Source organism: Chlamydotis macqueenii, chromosome W (genome assembly GCF_036417535.1).
Source record: "Chlamydotis macqueenii isolate bChlMac1 chromosome W, bChlMac1.mat, whole genome shotgun sequence".
Classification (NCBI taxonomy): Eukaryota; Metazoa; Chordata; class Aves; order Otidiformes; family Otididae; genus Chlamydotis; species Chlamydotis macqueenii.
In genome coordinates, this window is record NC_141592.1 from 44008461 (window position 1) to 44028424 (window position 19964).

The 19964-nt window shown below is 45.4% G+C and overlaps 2 protein-coding genes across 5 annotated transcripts; one reads left to right on the forward strand and one right to left on the reverse strand.

Moving 5' to 3' along the window:
* The first annotated feature begins 480 nt into the window (after positions 1 to 480).
* On the forward strand, positions 481 to 9291 carry LOC147596725 (transcription factor BTF3-like). Of its 4 annotated transcripts, XM_086769550.1 has the most exons (6): positions 527 to 593; positions 890 to 958; positions 5659 to 5772; positions 5977 to 6178; positions 8378 to 8431; positions 8948 to 9291. In XM_086769550.1, the coding sequence occupies exons 1-6, from the start codon at positions 591 to 593 to the stop codon at positions 8992 to 8994; spliced, it is 489 nt and encodes a 162-aa protein (XP_086625676.1). In that variant the 5' UTR covers positions 527 to 590; the 3' UTR covers positions 8995 to 9291. The 4 variants fall into 4 exon arrangements, with proteins under 4 accessions (XP_086625674.1, XP_086625673.1, XP_086625676.1 ...); XM_086769548.1 differs by lacking the exon at positions 8948 to 9291 and having other exon boundaries at positions 481 to 579; positions 8378 to 8484; XM_086769547.1 differs by lacking the exon at positions 8948 to 9291 and having other exon boundaries at positions 525 to 593; positions 8378 to 8484.
* A 9195-nt stretch (positions 9292 to 18486) lies between these two features.
* LOC147596726 (syncytin-2-like) lies at positions 18487 to 19298 on the reverse strand. Its single transcript, XM_086769622.1, is given in 2 exon segments — positions 18487 to 19149; positions 19152 to 19298. Coding segments are annotated over 2 exon segments (810 nt in total).
* Positions 19299 to 19964: the final 666 nt, after the last annotated feature.

Here is a 19964-nt window from a genome sequence, read left to right on the forward strand (position 1 = left end):
GCTAATTAGTTAACTATCCCAGCCATAGGGGCTACCAGCTTCAGTTCTCCACCCAGCTCAGGTAAATATTAACTCTATCTTAGCCAGAACCAGGACAGGGGGGAAGGGGTGGAGTTGAAAGAAGAAAAATCAGAACGGGGGCAGATCCATTCGTGGCAAAAAACACTGCCAGGTGAAGCTGCAAGTGGCAGAAGGTGGAGGAAGCAGAGACGGGCCGCGCACCGAACCAGATCGTGAAAAGGACTGAACCCGCCACATAAATAAACCAGTTTTGTGGACCACAGCGTACTTAAGGGAGTCCAGCACTCCCTACAAGCAGAGTAACTCTCACTTCACGCTCCCGATTCCTTCCATGGTGGTGCCGGCGGCAGCAGCAGCGGCAGCAGCAGCTCCGCCCCTTCAGGTCTTGTTGCTGCGGAGAGCGCCACCTCTTGGCCTAGGTGGCGGCAGTGTGGCGTGCCTCTCTTCCGGTCGCCATTTTGCTTCACCTCGCGTGCTGTTCTCGGTCCCGGTTCCGTGTCTGCAGACTTGGCCCCCCCCCCCCCCCGGCTCCAGCGCTGCTGCTTCCGCCCCGAGAAGGTAGAAGGGCGATGGTGAGGGGCAATTCGTTGTGCGGCGGTGGTTGGGGGAAGGCAAGGCAAGGCAAGGCAAGGCAAGGCAAGGCAAGGCAAAGCGGTTATGGACTGGGCCTGAGGGGAGCTGAGCCGAGCTTCGGCGGCGCTGCGTGCGAGCGAGCAGACTTCCTCCCGCTGCGGATGTGAGTGTGATGAGGGGTAGCTGTGGAGCCCTTTGTGCCTGCCTGCCCCTCTGCTGTGCCCGGGTTGTTGTGGCCTGCGTCGCTGGGTGCTTCCTGACTCGCTTTCCGTGTGCGCTCTTGTTGCTTCCGCAGATGAAAGAAACAATCATGAACCAAGAAAAGCTCGCCAAGCTCCAGGCCCAAGTGCGCATCGGTGGTAAGGTAGGAGTCATCTCCCCCTCCTTGCCCTTGGGATTATGCCCACACACTGGGCCTAAGATGCGAGATTCTGAAAACTTGTGTGAGGAGCAGCTCTAAGGACTCTCAGCTTGGCTGGACCATGCTCAGGGGAAGCTGCGCTGCTGCAGGGATCTCTAGTCAGTTCAGTAGAAGCAGAATGTAGGAGCTGAACCTCCGGTCTCTTCTGTTTGTGTTTGTTATATTATAGTTGACTTGTAGCCTATATTTTTGTATAGGCTATATTAGAAGGCAGTTAAGATTTGAAGTAAGTAGACCAAGTGATCTCGGGTATAGTTTTCATAATAGATTAGAGGAGGCTATGTTCCAAATTCTCATCACAAATCTTTAAGATGCCTATGGCTGTTTTGTTGCTTTTCAGGACAAAGCTGGAGTTTCTCTATTTGTCATACTCTTATCACTGTAGAATAATATGCTCAGAAGACCTTTTTATTTTATTATGACATCTGAATATATGTAGCTGTGTGACTATAATGTGAAAATAAAAGAGTATGTTGAATATAGTTGTATGTTAGTAAACACTTTAATTACAGCTTCAGTTTTAAGGCAAGAATTTGTTAGTAACTTTTTTTATACCTGAGTAAATGTACACACAATACTCTAGAATACAAGCTATTCAACAGAACTCTTGCTGGCAGAGTTTCCAGTAGCTTTCATTCCTGTGTTGAAATTTTTGTCTTTAGCTGGAGATTTAGGCAGCCTTAAATCAGGGTTAATCTAGTAATTAACTGGCTTGGTGATTTTGTGGATTCTTTGTATGGATTGCTAGTTAAGTAGAGAACTGCTGTATTATATTGATGATTATGTGCATGTTACCAGTGTGTGCGTGTATTGACTATAGAGGTTTTTAATGTTTGTCACTGTATTGTTTTTGCTTCCTTGTGAGAAAAAGTTGCACATTGCCTCTACTGGAAGTTTTTCATGATACTGTAAGGCTGCAGATCTTCAAAACAAGCTAAATATTATATTTAGGTGGAGGGCTATCGTAGTACTTCATTATGTGAAATTTGATATTTTTGTGTAGGATGTTGATACAGCTAAATGTTACGTTGTTTCTTCCAAACCTTTCTGAGACTGGCAGATGAGTCTGTAGCATTTCATTTGTGGCCTGCTATACCTACTCCTCTTTTAATATAAAGGTAGAGGGGTGTGAACGGTGTGTCTTGGCATGATCAGGATGGAATTTGCTTACTAAAACCCTTTAATCTTTAGAAGCTTAAACCTGTGGAGATAAATGCAGCAGCTGTTAATTTAAATTAAATTCATATTGCCTGGTTTTATATCTGTACTTAATATGAGTAAAAAGGGGATACGTGTTCCTATATAGCCTTTGATTCAAGACAGCCTTTTTTGAAATTTATTGGGAGGTCATTTGTCCAGAGAGACTTAATATAACCCTTATGTGGCTCAGTTCCTGGGTAGTCAAGTGTTCTGGTTTTGTTTAGTGAGGGGGGGCCTAAGGTGGTAGATTCTGTAGGAAACTGTTAGAAGTCGCTCCCCTTTGTTTAGTGGACTCGGCCGGGCCTAGGGCCGATCCGCTGCTGGCCAGGGCTGAGCCAATTGGTAGCAGAATGTTCCCTGATAACGCCTCTGCGATAACCTATTTAAGAAGGGGAAAACAGGAAAAAAAATGGAGAAGAAGATGTGAAGCTGAAGCAGGGGCAGAGAGGGGGAGGCACGAGCCTCACGGGCCTTGCAGCCCTCTGGCCTCCCGCCGGGCAGCCGACTGGGCCCAACTCGGCCTGGCCTGGCTGCAAGAAGTGGAAAGGAGATGAGAAGTGAATAAGATGTGAAAAGGATCCTGAGAGGCGTCTGCCAGCCTGTTGTGAGGAACGGCTGCAGACGCCAAGGTCAGTTCAGAAGGAGGGGGAGGAGTAATGCGGCTCCTGGCCAAGATTCCCCTGCAGCCTGTGGTGACGACCATGGTGGAGCAGGTTGTCCCCCTGCAGCCCATGGAGGTCCACAGAGGGGCAGAGATCCACCTGCAGCCCGTGGAGGACCCCACGCCGGAGCAGGTGGAGACCAGGGCCCATGGAGGACCCGCTGGGGCAGCTGTTCTGGAGGGACTGTACCCCGTGGAAGAGATGACCCACACCAGAGCAGTTTCACAAAGGACTGTGGCCCGTGGGAGGGACCCCATGCTGGAGCAGAGGAGGAATGTGAGGAGTTCTTCCCCCGACGACGAACTAGCGGCTTAAAACATCGCGTGATGAACTGACCGCGACCCCCATTCCCTCTTCCCCCCCTGTGCCGCTCGGGAGGGGAGGTAGTAGTAATAATGTTAAGCCCGGGAAGAGGGAGGGGTGGGGGGAGGTTATCTTGTTCCTTGTCTCTTTCTCCTGCTAGTTTTAGAAATAAATGGGTGTTTTTCCCCAAGTCGAGTCTGTTTTGCCTGTAACAGTGACTTTTAAGGATTTCTCCCTGTCCTTATCTCAAACCTCGAGCCTTTTTCTTGTATTATCTCTCCCTGTTCCCTCGGAGGGTGGGGGGAGTGAGAGAGAGGAACTACGATGTCAAGGTACTTAATTGAAGCCATTTCTGTAATTTTAGTAGTTTTCAAATTGCTGTGTGTGCTAACCTGATAGTAGCAGGGAATGAACATCAAGCTTTCTAGACAAACAACTGAACTTTTGAGCTGTAGTCTTCCAAGTGTTAGTTTCATGTGAATTTGTCTATTAACATTTATTGTTGTTTGTAACTGGACTATGTTAGAGATATTAGTGTCTAGCCAGTTTTCCAACTTATGCCAGTTGTCTCAAATGGTATTGCAGACATTTATACAGCTGTGCAGCAACACATTTTCTTACTGCTAGCATGTAGCCAATGGGCAACTGGGGTAGGAGAACTCAGATTAGTAGTTATAGTGTATCAAAAAGGAGCTTAGTTTCACCTGTTCCTAGACACTTTTATGTCAGAGTTTACCGAAGCCTTATGATTGTGCAAGGAAGTATAAAATGACACTTTCTTCTTTTTGTAGTTATAGATATTTTCTAATATGGGACAATTATTTCCCTGGAGAAATCTAGAGTTCTGTGTCTTTAGGGGAACTTAACCTTTGTTTGTTTTACTTTGTAAACAGAGATGGTCTGGAGTACTATGTAGAAGTATTTTTATAAAAAAATATATTTATAAAATATTTTGGGAAAATAAATGTTCTTCAGATTTGTATGTATATGTCCATCAGATGCAGATATCTATTTGGAATTTAAAAAATAATTAAAAAAACATTTTTGATTTCATAATATTAATTTGTTAATGATATGTTGATAATTTTATGGTATCTAACTTTATTATCAGAATTTAGCTACAACTTAAGAAAGATGATATAAGGAAAAATTAATGGGCTCAGAAATGACTGAAAACTCTGCTCAGTCTTCAGTTTTATGTCTATGGTAAGAGACAAGGATAAATATGCAGTTATTTTCTGAGTAGGAAGCTGTAGAATCTCAATGAGAATTGTGGAATAAACGTTCTCTGGTGCATTGCTTCCTAAAATCTCACACTTCCCACAAACATGCAAAGCTTGCTTTATAGCAAGGGAAAGACTGCTGCAGTGCAGATGGAGGGGTGGAGTTGTGTGTCCTTGTGTTGGTTTTGTTGGAGGGGGGGCTACGGTGGCAGCTTCTGTAAGAAGCTGCTGGAAGTTTCCCCTTTGTCTGGGTGGGCCTAGGGCGGATCTGCAGCTGGCCAGGGTCAAGCCAATTGGTAGCAGAATGTTCCATGATAATGCCTCTGCGATAATGTATTTAAGAAGAGAAGACATAAAAAAATATGCTGAGAGGGGGAGGTGTGGGCCGTCTGGCCCTCACCCTCTGGCCTCCCACCAGGCGGCCATCTGGGCCTGACTCAGCCTGGCCGGGCTGCGAGAAATGGAGAGGAGATAAGATGTGAAGAGAACCTGAGAGGCATCTGCCTGAGCTGGTTGTGAAGAATTTATTGTGAGAGGAATGGCTGTAGATGCCAAGGGCAGTGAAGAAGGAGGGGGAGGATTAATGCTGCTCCCAGCTGAGATTCCCCTGCAGCCTGTGGTGCAGCCCATGATGGAGCAGGTTGTCCCCCTGCAGCCCATGGAGGCCCAGGGAGGAGCAGAGATCCACCTGCAGCCCATGGAGGATCCCACACTGGGGCAGGGGAGGAATGTGAGGAGTTCTTCCCCCCAGGAGGAAGCAGCGGCGTAAAGCAACAAGTGATGAACTGACCATAACCACCATTCCATCTTCCCCCCTGTGCTGCTTGGGAGTGGGGAAGGAGGTAGAGAGAACTTGAAATGAAGTTAAGCCTGGGAAGATGGGAGGGCTGGGGGGAAGTTGTTTTTGTTCTCTTTCTCATTATCCTGCTTTGGTTTTAGCAATAAATGAATAGTTTTCCCCAGGTTGAGTCTGTTTTGCCTGTAATGGTAACTTTAAGGATCTCTCCCTGTCCTTATCTCAAACCTCGAGCCTTTTTCTTCTATTATCTCTCCCTGTTCCCCTCGGAGGGTGGGGGGAGTGAGAGAGACACTGCGTAGTCTGGTCCCGATTGGGGCTGAACTACAACAGTGCTGTAACACAGAAATAGAACTTGGTATACAAAGTTGATTTGTAGATGGCTGCAGAGTAGTTATATGACCATGATGATTAGAGTTTGTGAAGAATTATTTAAATATTAACTTTTTTTTTGCAAAGGGTACTGCCCGCAGAAAGAAGAAGGTTGTCCACAGAACAGCTACAGCAGATGACAAGAAACTTCAGTTTTCTTTGAAGAAACTGGGTGTCAACAATATTTCTGGAATTGAAGAGGTAATTGCTTCAAAGGGAAAAATGTTTTTCTATATAGAAATAGAAAATGTGTCAAACTTAATTTCCTAGTAAGTCACATCTTAAACCTGTCTTGTAAATTATCAGTAGCCCTCTGTTGCGCTTTAGGAACTTCAACTAGTTTCATGTTAAATTGAAAACAACATGCAAAACTCCTTGAAATACTGTATTTTTTTTTTCTTGCAGGTAAATATGTTTACCAACCAAGGAACGGTCATTCACTTCAATAACCCTAAAGTTCAGGCATCTCTGGCTGCTAACACTTTCACTATCATTGGCCATGCTGAGACAAAGCAGCTGACAGAAATGCTTCCTAGCATCTTAAACCAGCTTGGAGCTGACAGTCTGACTAGCCTGAGGAGATTGGCAGAAGCCCTACCCAAGCCATGTAAGTTGAAACTTGAATGCATTTCATGCTGATAGCTGACATGTGGCTTATTTGTATAGCTGCAGTGAAATTCAGCGCGCTCTTACTGTCTGCAAGCATATTATAAAATGCTTATAAAGAAATGGAACTCTTACATCTTATTTATAGCTCAAATCCAACAATGAATAGAATAAAGCAGAGGCACCTGTCTCTCAGCATATTTTACAGCTGGTCTAGGACTAGAAAGTTGTAGCCGGACTTGATTTAATACTAGTATACTTATTGGTGTGGCTACCATATTTTGACATCACTAGTTCATTAAAGCTAGATAGAGTTACTCTGGGAGAGTTAGGTTTTTAAAAACAATATATTTTGAGTATGTCTGTTTTGACACTTTCAATGGAAACACAAACAATGGGGAGAGGTACTTGAGGATAGACATCTTGCTACTGCTTTGCTCCCTTGCAGGTGTGGTGGAGGTATTTCTTCTTACATGGGCTTTTTGATAGCGAAGAGAGAATTACACAGTTCTGTTGGTTTTGTTAACTGAGGGGAGGCTACAGTGGCAATTTCTGCAAGAAGCTGCTAGATGTTTCCCCTTTGTCCAGTGGACTCGGCTGGGCTTAAGGCAGACCCGCTGCTGGCCAGGGCTGAGCCAATTGGTGACAGAATGTTCCCTGATAATGGGGGAAAAAAAAAAGTATGTGAAGAAGCTGAAGCAGGGGCAGAGAGGGGGAGGCATGAGCCTTGTGGGCTTTGCAGCCCTCACCCTCTGGCCCCCCACCGGGCAGCCATCTGGGCCTGGCTGCAAGAAGTGGAGAGGAGATGAGATGTGAAGAGAACCTGAGAGGTGTCTGCCTGAGCCAGTTGTGAAGAATTTCTTGTGAGAGGAATGGCTGCAGATGCCAAGGGCAGTGATAGAAGGAGGGGGAGGAGTAATGCTGCTCCTGGCTGAGACTCCCCTGCAGCCCATGGTGAAGCAGGCTGTCCCCCTGCAGCCCATGGAGGACCCCATGCTGGAGCAGGGGAGGAATATGAGTTCTTCCCCCGAGGAGGAAGGAGCAGCATAAAGCGACAAGTGATGAACTGACTGTAACCCCCATTCCATCTTCCCCTCTGTGCCGCTTGGTGAGGAGGAAGGAGGTAGAGATAATGTTAAGCCTGGGAAGAGGGAGGGGTGGGGGGAAGTTGTTTTGTTCTCTGTCTCATTATCCTGCTTTGATTTTAGTAATAAACCAGTAGTTTCCCCAGGTCGAGTCTGTTTTGCCCATAACAGTAACTTTAAGGATCTCTCCCTGTCCTTATCTCAAACCTCAAGCCTTTTTCTTCTATTATCTCTCCCTGTTCCCTTGGAGGGTGGGGGGAGTGAGAGAGAGACTGCGTAGTCTGGTCCCGATCAGGGCTAAACTACGATAGGATGAAATGGAGGTGATTGATAAGCTAAGCTGTCTCATACTCTCTAGGTAGTACAGCTAAGAATAGCATTAAAAGTAGTGGCACAGGCACCCGGAGACCTGAGATTCCTGTTCTTAGCATTATACTGCTGTAGTTTCACAGATGCTCATTGGTCTGCTACAATGAACATGGTTAAGTCTCACTAGCCCTGGCAAATATAATGGGAATAGTTAAGAAATTACTGAGTCAGCAGATGTGATTGCCTCAACTGCTTCAGTACAAAATTGTGCATCCAGTTCCATATTCCTCTGACTTTGCCAGGGAACAATAATATCTTGAAGTGCCTCTAGTCATGCGTGTCTATCTGCAGCTTCACAATTACACCTTAGTTTTCCTTGAAGGCCTAGGATCATAAGATTCTAATATTTCCTTACAATTTGCTAATGTTATAAAATATGTAAGCCTCAAGAACCACTGAGTAGTCAATAAACCAAGCTGGTTTTAAGATAAATTGGTAAAATTGGTCTCTGCGCTTTTAGCTGAAAATTATTACCATGCAAAGCACTCTATATATCTAGAACCAAGATGGTGACTAGTAAACTGGTTTAGCATGCATCTTCTAATTTTCCAGCTGGGCTGTTTTAGCATTATTGGTAACAAAGGGTTAGTTGTAGGTTTTTATTCAGCAGGGGAACTGGATAGAACATTGCAGTTTAGCTCAGATTCTGTGATAATGTTTTCAAAAAGCACAAAGCAAAACAGCTTTGTAATAAAGATGCTTATGGTGAGCTTAACTGATGCTTTTTGAACTGCTTGCTCTTGCAGCTGTGGATGGAAAAGCACCACTTGCTGCTGCTGATGATGATGATGAAGTTCCAGGTAAGAATAAGCATGCAATGGAGGAAAAGAAAGCGAATCTTCCTGAGAGATAACATGTGCAGTGTAAGATTGGGCCAAGGACAGTAAGAGTATTGACTAGTCACTCGCTGTTACAGAATTTCTATGGGCATTGTTTTCAGACACCATGGGAGACTTAGATGGACCATTGGTTTTGAGCTAGCATTTTTGTCCTGTGTAGGAGTAATAGCCATGGCTAAGATAATTATTAAATATTCAATAAGAGGAGTGGTAAGAAATTACCTTTTCAGTATCACTTGCCCAGTTGTGGGTATGGTGAAGGTAAATGCTCTTGAACTGTGCTTTATAATGAACCATCTTACTTGTTTAAACAAGAAGAATGAGCCATGAAGCTCTTAAATGTTATTTGGTCTGTATTTTATAAGCTGGATTTTTTTTGCCTTGTAAGCACTTGATATGAAGTAGAACTTTGGGAGGGGGGAGTTAACAAAGCAGAAGTGGGTCAAACTTATAATTTCAAGATTTTTCTTTTTCTAGATCTTGTCGAAAACTTTGATGAAGCATCAAAGAATGAGGCAAACTGAACTGACCATTTCTGAATAAAGTTATAAATTGGAAAAAAAACTACACAGAGCTGCTATTTTATATTGTGACTGCTTTTATTGGATTTTATTTTTATTTCTTGATGAGATGTCAAGATTTGTACTATTTGGAAGTTCTTTGAACCTGCAACTCTTTATCACTTACTGCTTGTACACAATATTCTATTTATGGCCTGGCTGAACAAAGCCTATGCTTTGAAAAGTCAGATTGCTAATGAATCTCTACCTAGACACCATTTTTGAGTAACTTGTATATAAGTAAATGTCATCTTTAATGAACTTTGACGTACAGTAAAATATATAAAATAAACTTCCTGGTGGGGCTTTTTGTCAGAAAAGCAGGGATAAAATGGTCATAACTACTAAACAATCATAAAAGGTCTTGCTTTTCTACAGAGCATCTTCCTTTTGCTGTGTTAGAAAACTGGCCTCTAAAAATTTTTTTTAGTGCATAAATGGAGCATTTTAGACTTAAGGGGTGAATTCCCAGTGTTTGCAGGTTAGAGCAAATCACTGTTTTCCTAACACACTTTGGAATTGATCCAGTTCTATCTGGCTCCGAGATGGACTTGTTGCTGGCCAAAGCTGAGCCCTTCAGTGACAGGGGTAGTGCCTCTGTCATAACATAGTTAAGAAGGGTGGGGGAAAAAAAAAACCAAAAAAAAAAACCTGTGCAACTGCAGTTTGAGAGAGGAGTGAGAATATGAGGGAGAAACAACTCTGTAGACAGCAAGGTCAGTGGAGGTGCTGCAGATGCCAGAGCAGAGCTTCCCCTGCAGCCCATGGAGGTCCACAGAAGAGCAAAGATCCACCTGCAGCCCATGGAGGACTGCATGCCAGAGCAGGTTTTCTAGCAGGACCGGTGGCCCTGTGGGGGACCTACACTGGAGTAGTCTGTTCCTGAAGGACTGCACCCTGTGGAAAGAAACCACCCTGGAGCAGTTCATTAAGAGCCTCCTCCAGGCTGAACAGCCCCAACTCTCTCAGCCTGTCCTCACAGGAGAGGTGCTCCAGCCCTCTGATCATCTTTGTGGCCCTCCTCTGGACCCTCTCCAACTGGTCCATGTCCTTCTTATGTTGGGGGCTCCAGAACTGGACACAGTACTCCAGGTGGGGTCTCACCAGGGCAGAGGGGCAGAAGCCCCTCCCTCAACCTGCTGGCCGCACTGCTTTTGATGCAGCCCAGGATGCGGTTGGCCTTCTGGGCTGCCAAGCACACATTACCTGCTCCTGTTGAGCTTCTTGTCCACCAGCACTCCCAAGTCCTTCTCCTCAGGGCTGCTCTCAATCCATTCTCTGCCCAGCCTGTGTTTGTGCCACAACCAACATACAGGACCTTGCACTTGGCCTGGTCAAACTTCATGAGGTTTGCACGGGCCCACCTCTCCAGCCTGTCAAGGTCCCTCTGGGTGGCATCCCTCCCCTCCAGCGTGTCGACGGCTCCACACAGCTTGGTGTCATTGGCGAACTTGCTGAGAGTGCACTCTATCCCACTGTCCATGTTGCCGACAAAGATGTTGAACAGGGCTGGGCCCAACACCGACCCCTGAGGAACACCACTTGTCACCGGTCTCCACATGGACATTGAGCCGTTGACCACCACTCTCTGAGTGTGGCCATCCAGCCAACTCCTTATCCACCGAGTGGTCCGTCCATCAAACCCATGTGTGTGAGGGATTTCAGTGATGGTCCATGTAGGGCCACTGTGGGTAATTACAAGCTTAAGAGTGTGGGTTGTGGAGTACCACAGTGTCCCAACTACGGACCACACGGTGGCATGTGTTTCAGTGATGGTCCATGTAGGGCCACTGTGGGAAATTACAAGCTGCACACAGCTGTGAGAACACAACCTTGGAGAGGGGAGCTAGGAGGGTTGTTATTGAGCAGTATGTTGCTGCTATCCGGGAACCGCTGTTAGCCAGCAGGGCACGTACTTGGCAGGCCTTGCTGCATGCGCTGGCCACGCGTGCATCAACACCTGGTCAGTACTCTTCTACTGAATCTGCTGAGGGTATAAACAGAGGCGGCTCAGAGCAGAGGGAGAGAGAAAGGACCCAGAGCACACTCTACGAACAACAGGGGACACCCTGAAGGTGCTGCGCCTACCTCCCTTCTCTGCTCTGACCCCGCTGATCATCATCCTCCTGCTCGGCCGTGTCTCTGGCTTAATCGGGTTGGTAAGACTCTCATAAAGGGAAAACAAGCTGCTGGTAACTGCTTATGCAAGGCTATAATAGAGCAATAAATACTGTTGTGCTTTTAAATATCATATGTTGAGTGTTCTTTGTGCATAGGAATCCTATGAACCGGCTACACCATGTCTTTCCAGTTTAGAGAGAAGGATGTTGTGCGGGACAGCGTCAAATACCTTGCACAAGTTCAGGTAGATCACATCAGTTGCTCATCCCTTGTCCACTGATGCTGTAACTCCATCGTAGAAGGCCACCAAATTGGTCAGGCACGATCTGCCCTTCGTGAAGCCCTGTTGGGGAATTCCTCAAATCCCGTGGCATGCTGTGGTAAGGAAACACTGTGCTACCTTCAGACCCATGGGTGTGGTTCAAAGGTAACTCCTCCTATCTTCTCCCTGTCATCACAGGCTTTTAAATTTTTACCACTATAAACAAACAAACTGTGACATGAGATTGGGGTCTTTGACTCCTAGAACTTTTATACCAAGAAGTATTTATACCAAGAGAAGAAACATCCATCGTTGTGCTTCAGAGAAACACAAAGTATGTGAGGTGTGCTGTTAACATTGCATAATCATCACTTGTCTGTGCTTTCTTGATGCTGATTTTTCTAGTGAGTAAAGTTTTTCTTTGCAGAGATTTCACTCCCTCCCCTCGCCAGTTTGCTAGCTCCAAGTTTTCCTCAGGGTACCTGAATCATAACTGTTGTAGTTCAGCCCCGATCGGGACCAGACTATGCAGTCTCTCTCTCACTCCCCCCATCCTCCAAGAGAATAGGGAGAGATAATAGAAGAAAAAGGCTCGAGGTTTGAGATAAGGACAGGGAGAGATCCTTAAAGTTACCGTTAGGGGCAAAACAGACTCGACTTGGGGAAAACTATTCTTTATTACTAAAACCAAAGCAGGATAATGAGACAGAGAACAAAGTAACTTCCCCCCACCCCTCCCTCTTCCCAGGCTTAGAGATAATATCTCTACCTCCTTCCCCCCTCCATGAGCGGCACAGGGGGGAAGAGGGAATGGGAGTTATGGTCAGTTCACCAGTTGTCGCTTTACGCTGCTCCTTCCTCCTCAGGGGAAGAACTCACATTCCTCCCCTGCCCCAGCATGGGGTCCCTCCCATGGCCTGCAGTCCTTTGTGAACCTGCTCCGGCATGGGACATTTTTCCACAGGGTGCAGTCCCTCCAGAACAGCTGCCCCAGCGGGCCCTCCATGGGCCACAGCCTCCTTCAGGCATCCACCTGCCCCAGTGTGGGGTCCTCCACAGGCTGCAGGTGGATTTCTGCTCCTCCATGGACCTCCATGGGCTGCAGGGGGACAGCCGGCCTCACCATGGGCTGCACCATGGGCTGCAGGGGAATTCTGGCCAGGAGCAGCATTACTGCTCCCCCTCCTTCTTCACTGCCCTTGGCATCTGCAGCCATTCCTCTCACAAGAAAAGTTCTTCACAACAGATTGGCAGACACCTCTCAGGTTCTCTTCACATCTCCTCTCTTCAATTTCTTGCAGCTGGGCCAGGCAGAGTCTGTCCCAGTCAGCCGCCCAGCAGGAGGCCAGAGGGTGAGGGCCACAAGTCTCGCGCCTCCCCCTCTCTGACCCTGCTTCAGCTTCTTCACTTCTTTTCTTTTTTTCCTTCCTGGTTTTCCCCTTCTTAAATACGTTATCGCAGAGGCGTTATCAGGGAACATTCTGCTACCAATTGGCTCTGTCCTGGCCAGCAGTGGGTCCGAGTCCTGGCCGAGTCCACTTGACAAAGGGGAAACAACTTCTAGCAGCTTCTTGCAAAAGCTGCCACTGTAGCTCCTCCTCACGAAATAAAACCAGGACAATAACTTAATAAATACTGCTAGCTGGTCCCTGTAGGGCACTCAACAGCCACAGAAAACTTCAGTTCCATGTTCATTGTTTTAGCAGCATAAGGTTATACTATAGAAAGGGCTCTTAATGCAGGAAACAGCTTCCTAAAGATGACCATCTTCACCTTTACACTATTTTTTGTGAGATGTGATACAGAGAACTAATTAACTGTCTGCATATTGCTTGATATAGGGAACTAAAGATCTGTTAGCTTTATAATTAAACAGTAAGCATTTAATTCTTGTGTGGAAATATAAACTACCAACTGAGAGAAGGGGTTAAACAAACTTTAATAGATATGGCATTTATTGGTTATTGCTGTGCATGCTAATACATATGATGCTTTATGCTTTATGCTTTACTAACTAGCTATTGTAAAAACTATCCGGGGGGGGGGACGTCTTGCACTCCTCACAAGGACAGTTCCTGATAAGAACCGAGGGGCCTTGCTTTGTGCTTTGAACTCTTTATCTGAAGCGAGAAGTCCTGCACCTCCTCACACGGACATTTCCTGATAAGAACTAAGGGGCCTCCTTCAAGAACCAGCTAAAACCAACCAAATGACTCCTTGGAACTAATTTTAATACCCAATGACTCCTTGGAACTAATTTTAATACGAAGCGGGGATAGCTCATGCATATGTATAGGCGTGTTTTTTTGAAACTTCATGTATATGTAACACTTGGTTGTATAAATTCAAAGTGAGTTGCCGCATCAGGTGCGCACGGTTTTGGTGGGACTACCCCCCGCGCTGCCCGGCGCCGAATAAACATACCTACTTTACAATCTTACAGATTGTGGAGTCTGCTTTCCGCATGTCAGTTTGGCGAGCCAGCCAGGAGGATTTCTGCTTGTCTGGGAGACCAGTTGCGGAGCGGACGCTCCTAGGCGCGCCCCAGGAGATTTCCTCGGAGGAGCCTCCCCTTCTCAGCTGTTCACCCGGGAGCAGAAGAGAAACCCCTGGATCTACGGATAAAAACGGTATGTTTTCAAACAGGGAACAGGGCTGCTGATGAGACGCACGGAGAGGTCTGGCGCACAGCGTAGTCCCTAGGAGGAAAGGTACCTTAGGAGGGAGGGGGGGGGGTTGCTGACCAAAGGGTGGCCGCTAGCGATCTTGAGAGTAGATCGAGCAAACCCGAGGTTGCCCGGGGGGGGTTTTGCTGACCATAGGGTGGCCACTATGAGTGTGTGGATGTCCATGAGAGTGTGGACACTGTGAGTACCTTTGTATGTCGGCACGAAGAAAGCTTATATAGAAGTGTGAGAGACGATTTTCTGTGTGGATTGTATTGTTTGTGTGCAAAGATTGAATTGGATCCAAAGTGTGTGTGTGTGTTTGTAACCGCGGTAGTAGTTTATTGTGTTTTGTCATTGTAGATTCCTTTGTTCCCTTGTGGAGGGACCCTGATAGTCCTGAATGGTGTCCTTCACACCATGATAACTCTTGTAAACCTATATTTGTTCCAGAGTGTAAGTGTTGTAGTGAAAAGTTGCAGGTAGGGTTTGGCTGGAATTTCAAGTGTCCTAAGTGTAAAATTTAGACTGGGATAAGGAAGAAAGGGCTGTGTTTTTGTACAGTGGAAAAGAGGATCAAATAACAAATCAATAAATACGGAAGGAGGTCAGAGTGGAGGTATATTAAAGAAAGTCCTTTAGGGTGTATCCTACACCATTGGAAAGAAGTTGGGGGTCCTCCAGGGAGTAATGTGAATGAGAAGACTCTGATTAAATCTTGTAATCAGTGGTGGCCGTTATGTAAGTTGGATGATGAAGAAAACTGGCTGAATAATGGAACTTTGAATTATGCTACTTTATTGCCATTGATGATGTTTTTCAGAAGGAATGATAAATGGGATGAGGTGGTATATGCTGATGTGTTTTTCACTTTAAGAAATCATTCTGAGTGGCAAAAGGAATGTGGTATAAATTTGGCCCCTCAGGATCCCCTTGTTTTAAAAAGAAGGAACAAGGAAAGTTGAAGAGGTGTTGTTCAGCATGTAGTATTGGAAAAAGATGTCTGGAAGTAAGGAATAATAAATAGAGGAAGGCTTAGAGGATGTGGAAGGGGAATGTATTCCAGCAATAGAGGCGGATTTGGTGTTTGAGGGGGACAAGGCGGAAGGATGCTGGGAAGGAACCAATGTGCATGTTGTTGGGAGCAAGGGCGTTGGAAAAATGAGTGCTCCAAGCACAGAAATACCCCGACAGAAATGGAGGCATCAAACTGACCAGAACCTGGGGCATCTACCCGAGAGGATCCACTGGTTAAAATTAAGCTGGAGGGGGGGCAGGAAAAGGGAGTGAAATTTCTGGTTGATACGGGCGCTTCCTTTTGTGTACCCGTCAGTAATGATTCTGTAAATACAGCGGGAGCCGCTGGAGGAGGAGGCAAGGAAAGAGCCCGGAGCCGCTTGGCTCAGCAGCGCCGCAAAAAGCGCCGGGAGGCGGAGGAGGGGCTGCTCGCCTCGAGGGCACCCCCCCCATACCCCGTCTGCCGCGCCTGGATGCGTAACTGTCCCACGGCGCCGCCCCGCCCCGGGCGCCGGCTGCCCCACGGGGAAGGGGGAGGACGTCTACGAGCTGCGCCCCCTTCCCCCCCATCCCCTAAAAAAGAAAAAAAAAAAACAAAAAAACCCACCAACCCACCCAAACTAAACAGGAAAAAACTGCCCCGCTTCTGCGGAGCCCGTCTCAGCCATGATGAGGTGCTGCAACTGCCAGAGAAGGGCTCCAGACGATTTTCCATATGATGATGTAACTATCAAAGAAGTAGAATTTTTAGTAGATACAGGGGCAACATACTCGGTTTTGAATCAAGCCTTGATGCCCCTGGGGAATGATTATGTCATGGTAAAAGGAGCGACTGGCCAAAGTGAAAAGGCATATTTCTGTAAGCCTCTACAATACAAATTGGGAAAACAATGGGGCATCCACAAGTTTTTATATATGCCCAACTCCCCAAAAGCACTCTCTCTGAGTTGTAGAGTTTGATCCGCGCGTCAGATGCGTGGTGATAACAATCTGACAGTTGCTTGAAATTCTACAGCAAAAAGACGGAAGAAACTTTACATGTTGCTGTATTAATCTATGTCCCTCTATTTTTCCATCTTCCCATATAATCTGAAAATGCATTTCCTAGAATACATTTTCAGGTAATATATAGGAAACAAATGGACTAATGCTTATCTATTAACTCAACACTGAGTGAAGTATAAGACTGTTGTAAATGAGTTGAGTCCCAAAACAGGATTCCAATTATAGTTTCCAATTTATTGAATAGAAACAAGCAAACAGCGCTGGGTGCACCGGGAGTCTTCGCTCCACCAAGACGCACACCCCTTTGTTCACAGTTACAGTATTTATAACCTCTCCCGGTCCCCCCATCGTGCCTGCCTCCTTTTTTTTTGGGGAGCTCACAATCTACACTCCATTGGTTACTCACACCGTTCGCGGCAGGTACTGATTGGCCAAGAGCGTATCGCTGGCCACTACACAGGTGTTAATTGGCTAAAAGTACAGAAGCGGCGGGTCCCATATTTGGGGTTGTTTACGTGCCCGTGGCCATCAGCCCCCAGCCCGCCTTTCCCGCCTTTTGTTCGCTCCATTGTCAAGTGTCCTTCTTATGTAAACAGCGCTGTTAAGCAAGTAAAATCCTTAATTATGTCAAACTACTAAGGCAGGAGTGGATCCTGCCAAACACATTTTTAATAACTTAAATAAGCCTCCCAAAGACGTTTATAACTTTAAACAAAACTTATAGAACTATGTACATATCTTCCTGTTTCCCCTAAGCCTGTGGCTATATAAGAACAAACAGGATAATTAAAGATTCCATATACAAAGAGGGTCACATTTCACCATGCAACCCTAGTATTGCTTCACATTAACACAAATCAGGTGAACATATCTCACAATCTCCCATCTTCTTTTTGTTGGTATTGATTCGTGGTTTTGTTTCCAATCGTGCTAACACTTGCTAAATTGACGCCAATTCCAGATCCTCCCTTGTTTCTATCATCATCAGGGAATGGTTTCTTTCTTTCCCTGGTTCTGGATCAATAGGTATCACTGAATGTATTAGTTTAGTAAAGCAAGGTATTAAACATGGAATTATTAATAATCCTCCACATATCCCCAATATAACTATTCCAATTCCAGCAAGCCAATCACCGCCCATAAAATCTCCCCATACTTCCCCTAAATTGATTCCATTCCAAGTCTGAACTGGAACATGCACAGTTTTCTTCATTTCCTTTACAAGCTCAGTTATAGCTTTTCCTTCATCATCAATTTCTAGACAGCAATTACTAAGATTAAATTTTCCACAAACATCCCCTTCTTGTGCTAGCAAATAATCCAAAGCTAAGCGATTTTGATATAGGGCAGTTCTCATCTTGGTGTTCTGTTTTTGCAATTAATCCAAGTGCATCTCCGGTTTTATTTACAACTACTTCTACTACAGCTTGTAACCTTATTATTCTATTAAGCATATATATTGGGGTTCTGTAGCCCCAGGATCTGTTTTCTGCCCATGTAGCTGGATCATAATAGGCAATGATTCTTTCAGGAGGCCATTCGTTATCTTTCCAGTTTCCAATTTGTAAGTCTTGCTTATGGTGTCTTTTTCTTAACTCTTTGGCTTCAGTATACACCTGAACCCCTAGCCGTTCTCCCCTATTTATGGGTAACAGGAAAAAAATGGGTCTTATAGTTCCTAATGACGTGCGGAAAGCAGACTCCACAATCTGTAAGATTGTAAAGTAGGTATGTTTATTCGGCGCCGGGCAGCACGGGGGGTAGTCCCGCCAAAATCGTGCGCACCTGGCATGGCAATTCACTTTGAATTTTATACAACCAAGTGTTACATATGCATGAAGTTAAAAAAACACGCCTATACATATGCATGAGCTATCCCCGCTCCGTATTAAAATTAGTTCCAAGAGGTCATTTAGGTATTACAATTAGTTCCAAGAGGTCATTTGTCCAGTTTTAGCTGGCTCCTGAAGGAGGCCCCTTGGTTCTTATCAGGACTGTCCTTGTGTGGGAGGTGCAGGACTTCTCGCAGGAGACCCCTTGGTTCTTATCAGGACTGTCCTTGTGTGGGAGGTGCAGGACTTCTCGCGGGAGACCCCTTGGTTCTTATCAGGACTGTCCTTGTGCGGGAGGTGCAGGACTTCTCACTTCAGATAAAGAGTTCAAAGCACAAAGCAAGACCCCTCGGTTGGGAAATACAAGACTTCCCCCCTCGGGTAGTTTTTACAATAGCTAGTTAGCAAAGCATCAAACGCTATTTGTATTAGCATGCACAGCAATAATCAATAAATGCCATATCTATTAAAGTTTCCTTAGCCCCTCTTCTCATTCCCCCCTTTTCTAGAGAATTAGTAAATTCTTTTACTATACCTAATTCTGGCACAATGTTTATTTATTTTGCACTTTCTCAAAGTATTGGTTAGACTCAAGCCTCTGTCGTAATTGGTTTTTCTTCCAATTACTATAAGAATTTCCCGTGCTCTGGAAACACCAGAAGCCACACCGAACTGTTATAAAAAGGATTATGAAGAAAGGTATAATTATAATTGTTACAAAAAATAGTTGTTTCAGCCATGTTAAATTTGGTAGCCAGGAGGTTAACTTTTCCCATAAGTCAAACCCCCAGGAAATGTTGTCCCTGGTTATTTCATGAAAACTTTTAGTTTGTTCCCAGATTTTAGATAAGTCTTTTTCTATCCTTTTCTCCTGGTTTACATATGTACAACAATGTTCACCTATAGCAGTACATAATCCCCCTTGCTGGGCAAACAACATATCCAAACCCAGCCTATTCTGGAGGACCATTTTTTTCAGGGAAGAAGTCTCCTCTTGGAGGGCTTGAATTGCATCCCCTGTCGCAGTACCGAGACTTTCCATAGTAGCAGAAATATTTACTAAAGCCTTTTCTAACTCGCTCACTCCCAACCCTGGAATAAGCCATCGTATAAAACTATGAAAGCCAGTGGGCTTGTCTATCAGAGGGTTGTTACCACGCTTCTGCCGAAAAAGTCTCATGTGTGTGTGTAAGAATTTTGGTGTGTTAAGGTCAGGTTCCGTGTAACCGTAATGTTAGGTATTATGATCCCTATAGTACATCGGCCAGCCCAATTATATGGTAAGATTTTATATCCTGTATGTCCACAAATCCAGTACCAACCACGTGGGGCAGGGAATCCCATCAGTTTGATTTTTTTATTCATGTGGGCTTGGTCTTTTGTCCATAAGTATTTAGCTCCTGCCCACTGAAGATAGTTGGTACAATTGGGATATTGTCCTACGAATGTCTTCCCCTTACATCTTGGATCAGCGCTGTTTTCCCCCGCAAGTGGTGCGGCAGTTTTTAAATTGCACTCTTGAATGCACGGTACACCTTGGGTTTCGTCCCATAAATTTAAGTTTATCTGCCAATTAAGATCTTCCTGTTTTATCTCTGCATATGCCTCGGGAGACATGCCTAGGAAAGCCTTGAGACCTTTAGGGAAGACCATGGCCGTTACAGGGTGTCCACTCCCCATGTTTTTCGGCAGATGCGAGCATAACCAACAGTCAGACCAATTCATGACTTTAGCAACTTTTTCATGGAGCTGCAGAAATGTGTTACTTTCCCATGCCCTGACTTTACTTGTCAGGATAACGACTAGCGTCGTGATAATATAAGTTTTTGAGGCTGTACTTGTGTGACCCTCCATGTAGACTTCGGTGCTCTTTTTACCCTGGTGTGGTGTATCCAGGCACTCTGTTCTCTGATCTTGATTGCTGTGAAGGAGGTGAGGAGTACCTGATACGGTCCTTCCCACTGTGGTTCCAGGGTTTTTTCTGCAAGAGACTTTACATATACATAATCTCCAGGTTGTATATCATGTACA

What these genes read in the sequence shown, in the direction of transcription:
- LOC147596725 (XM_086769547.1), top strand. An exon ending in AAGTGCGCATCGGTGGTAAG is followed by an intron (nt 959 to 5,658) that starts GTAGGAGTCATC and finishes TTTTTTGCAAAG; the next exon opens with GGTACTGCCCGCAGAAAGAA. An exon ending in AGAAGCCCTACCCAAGCCAT is followed by an intron (nt 6,179 to 8,377) that starts GTAAGTTGAAAC and finishes TTGCTCTTGCAG; the next exon opens with CTGTGGATGGAAAAGCACCA.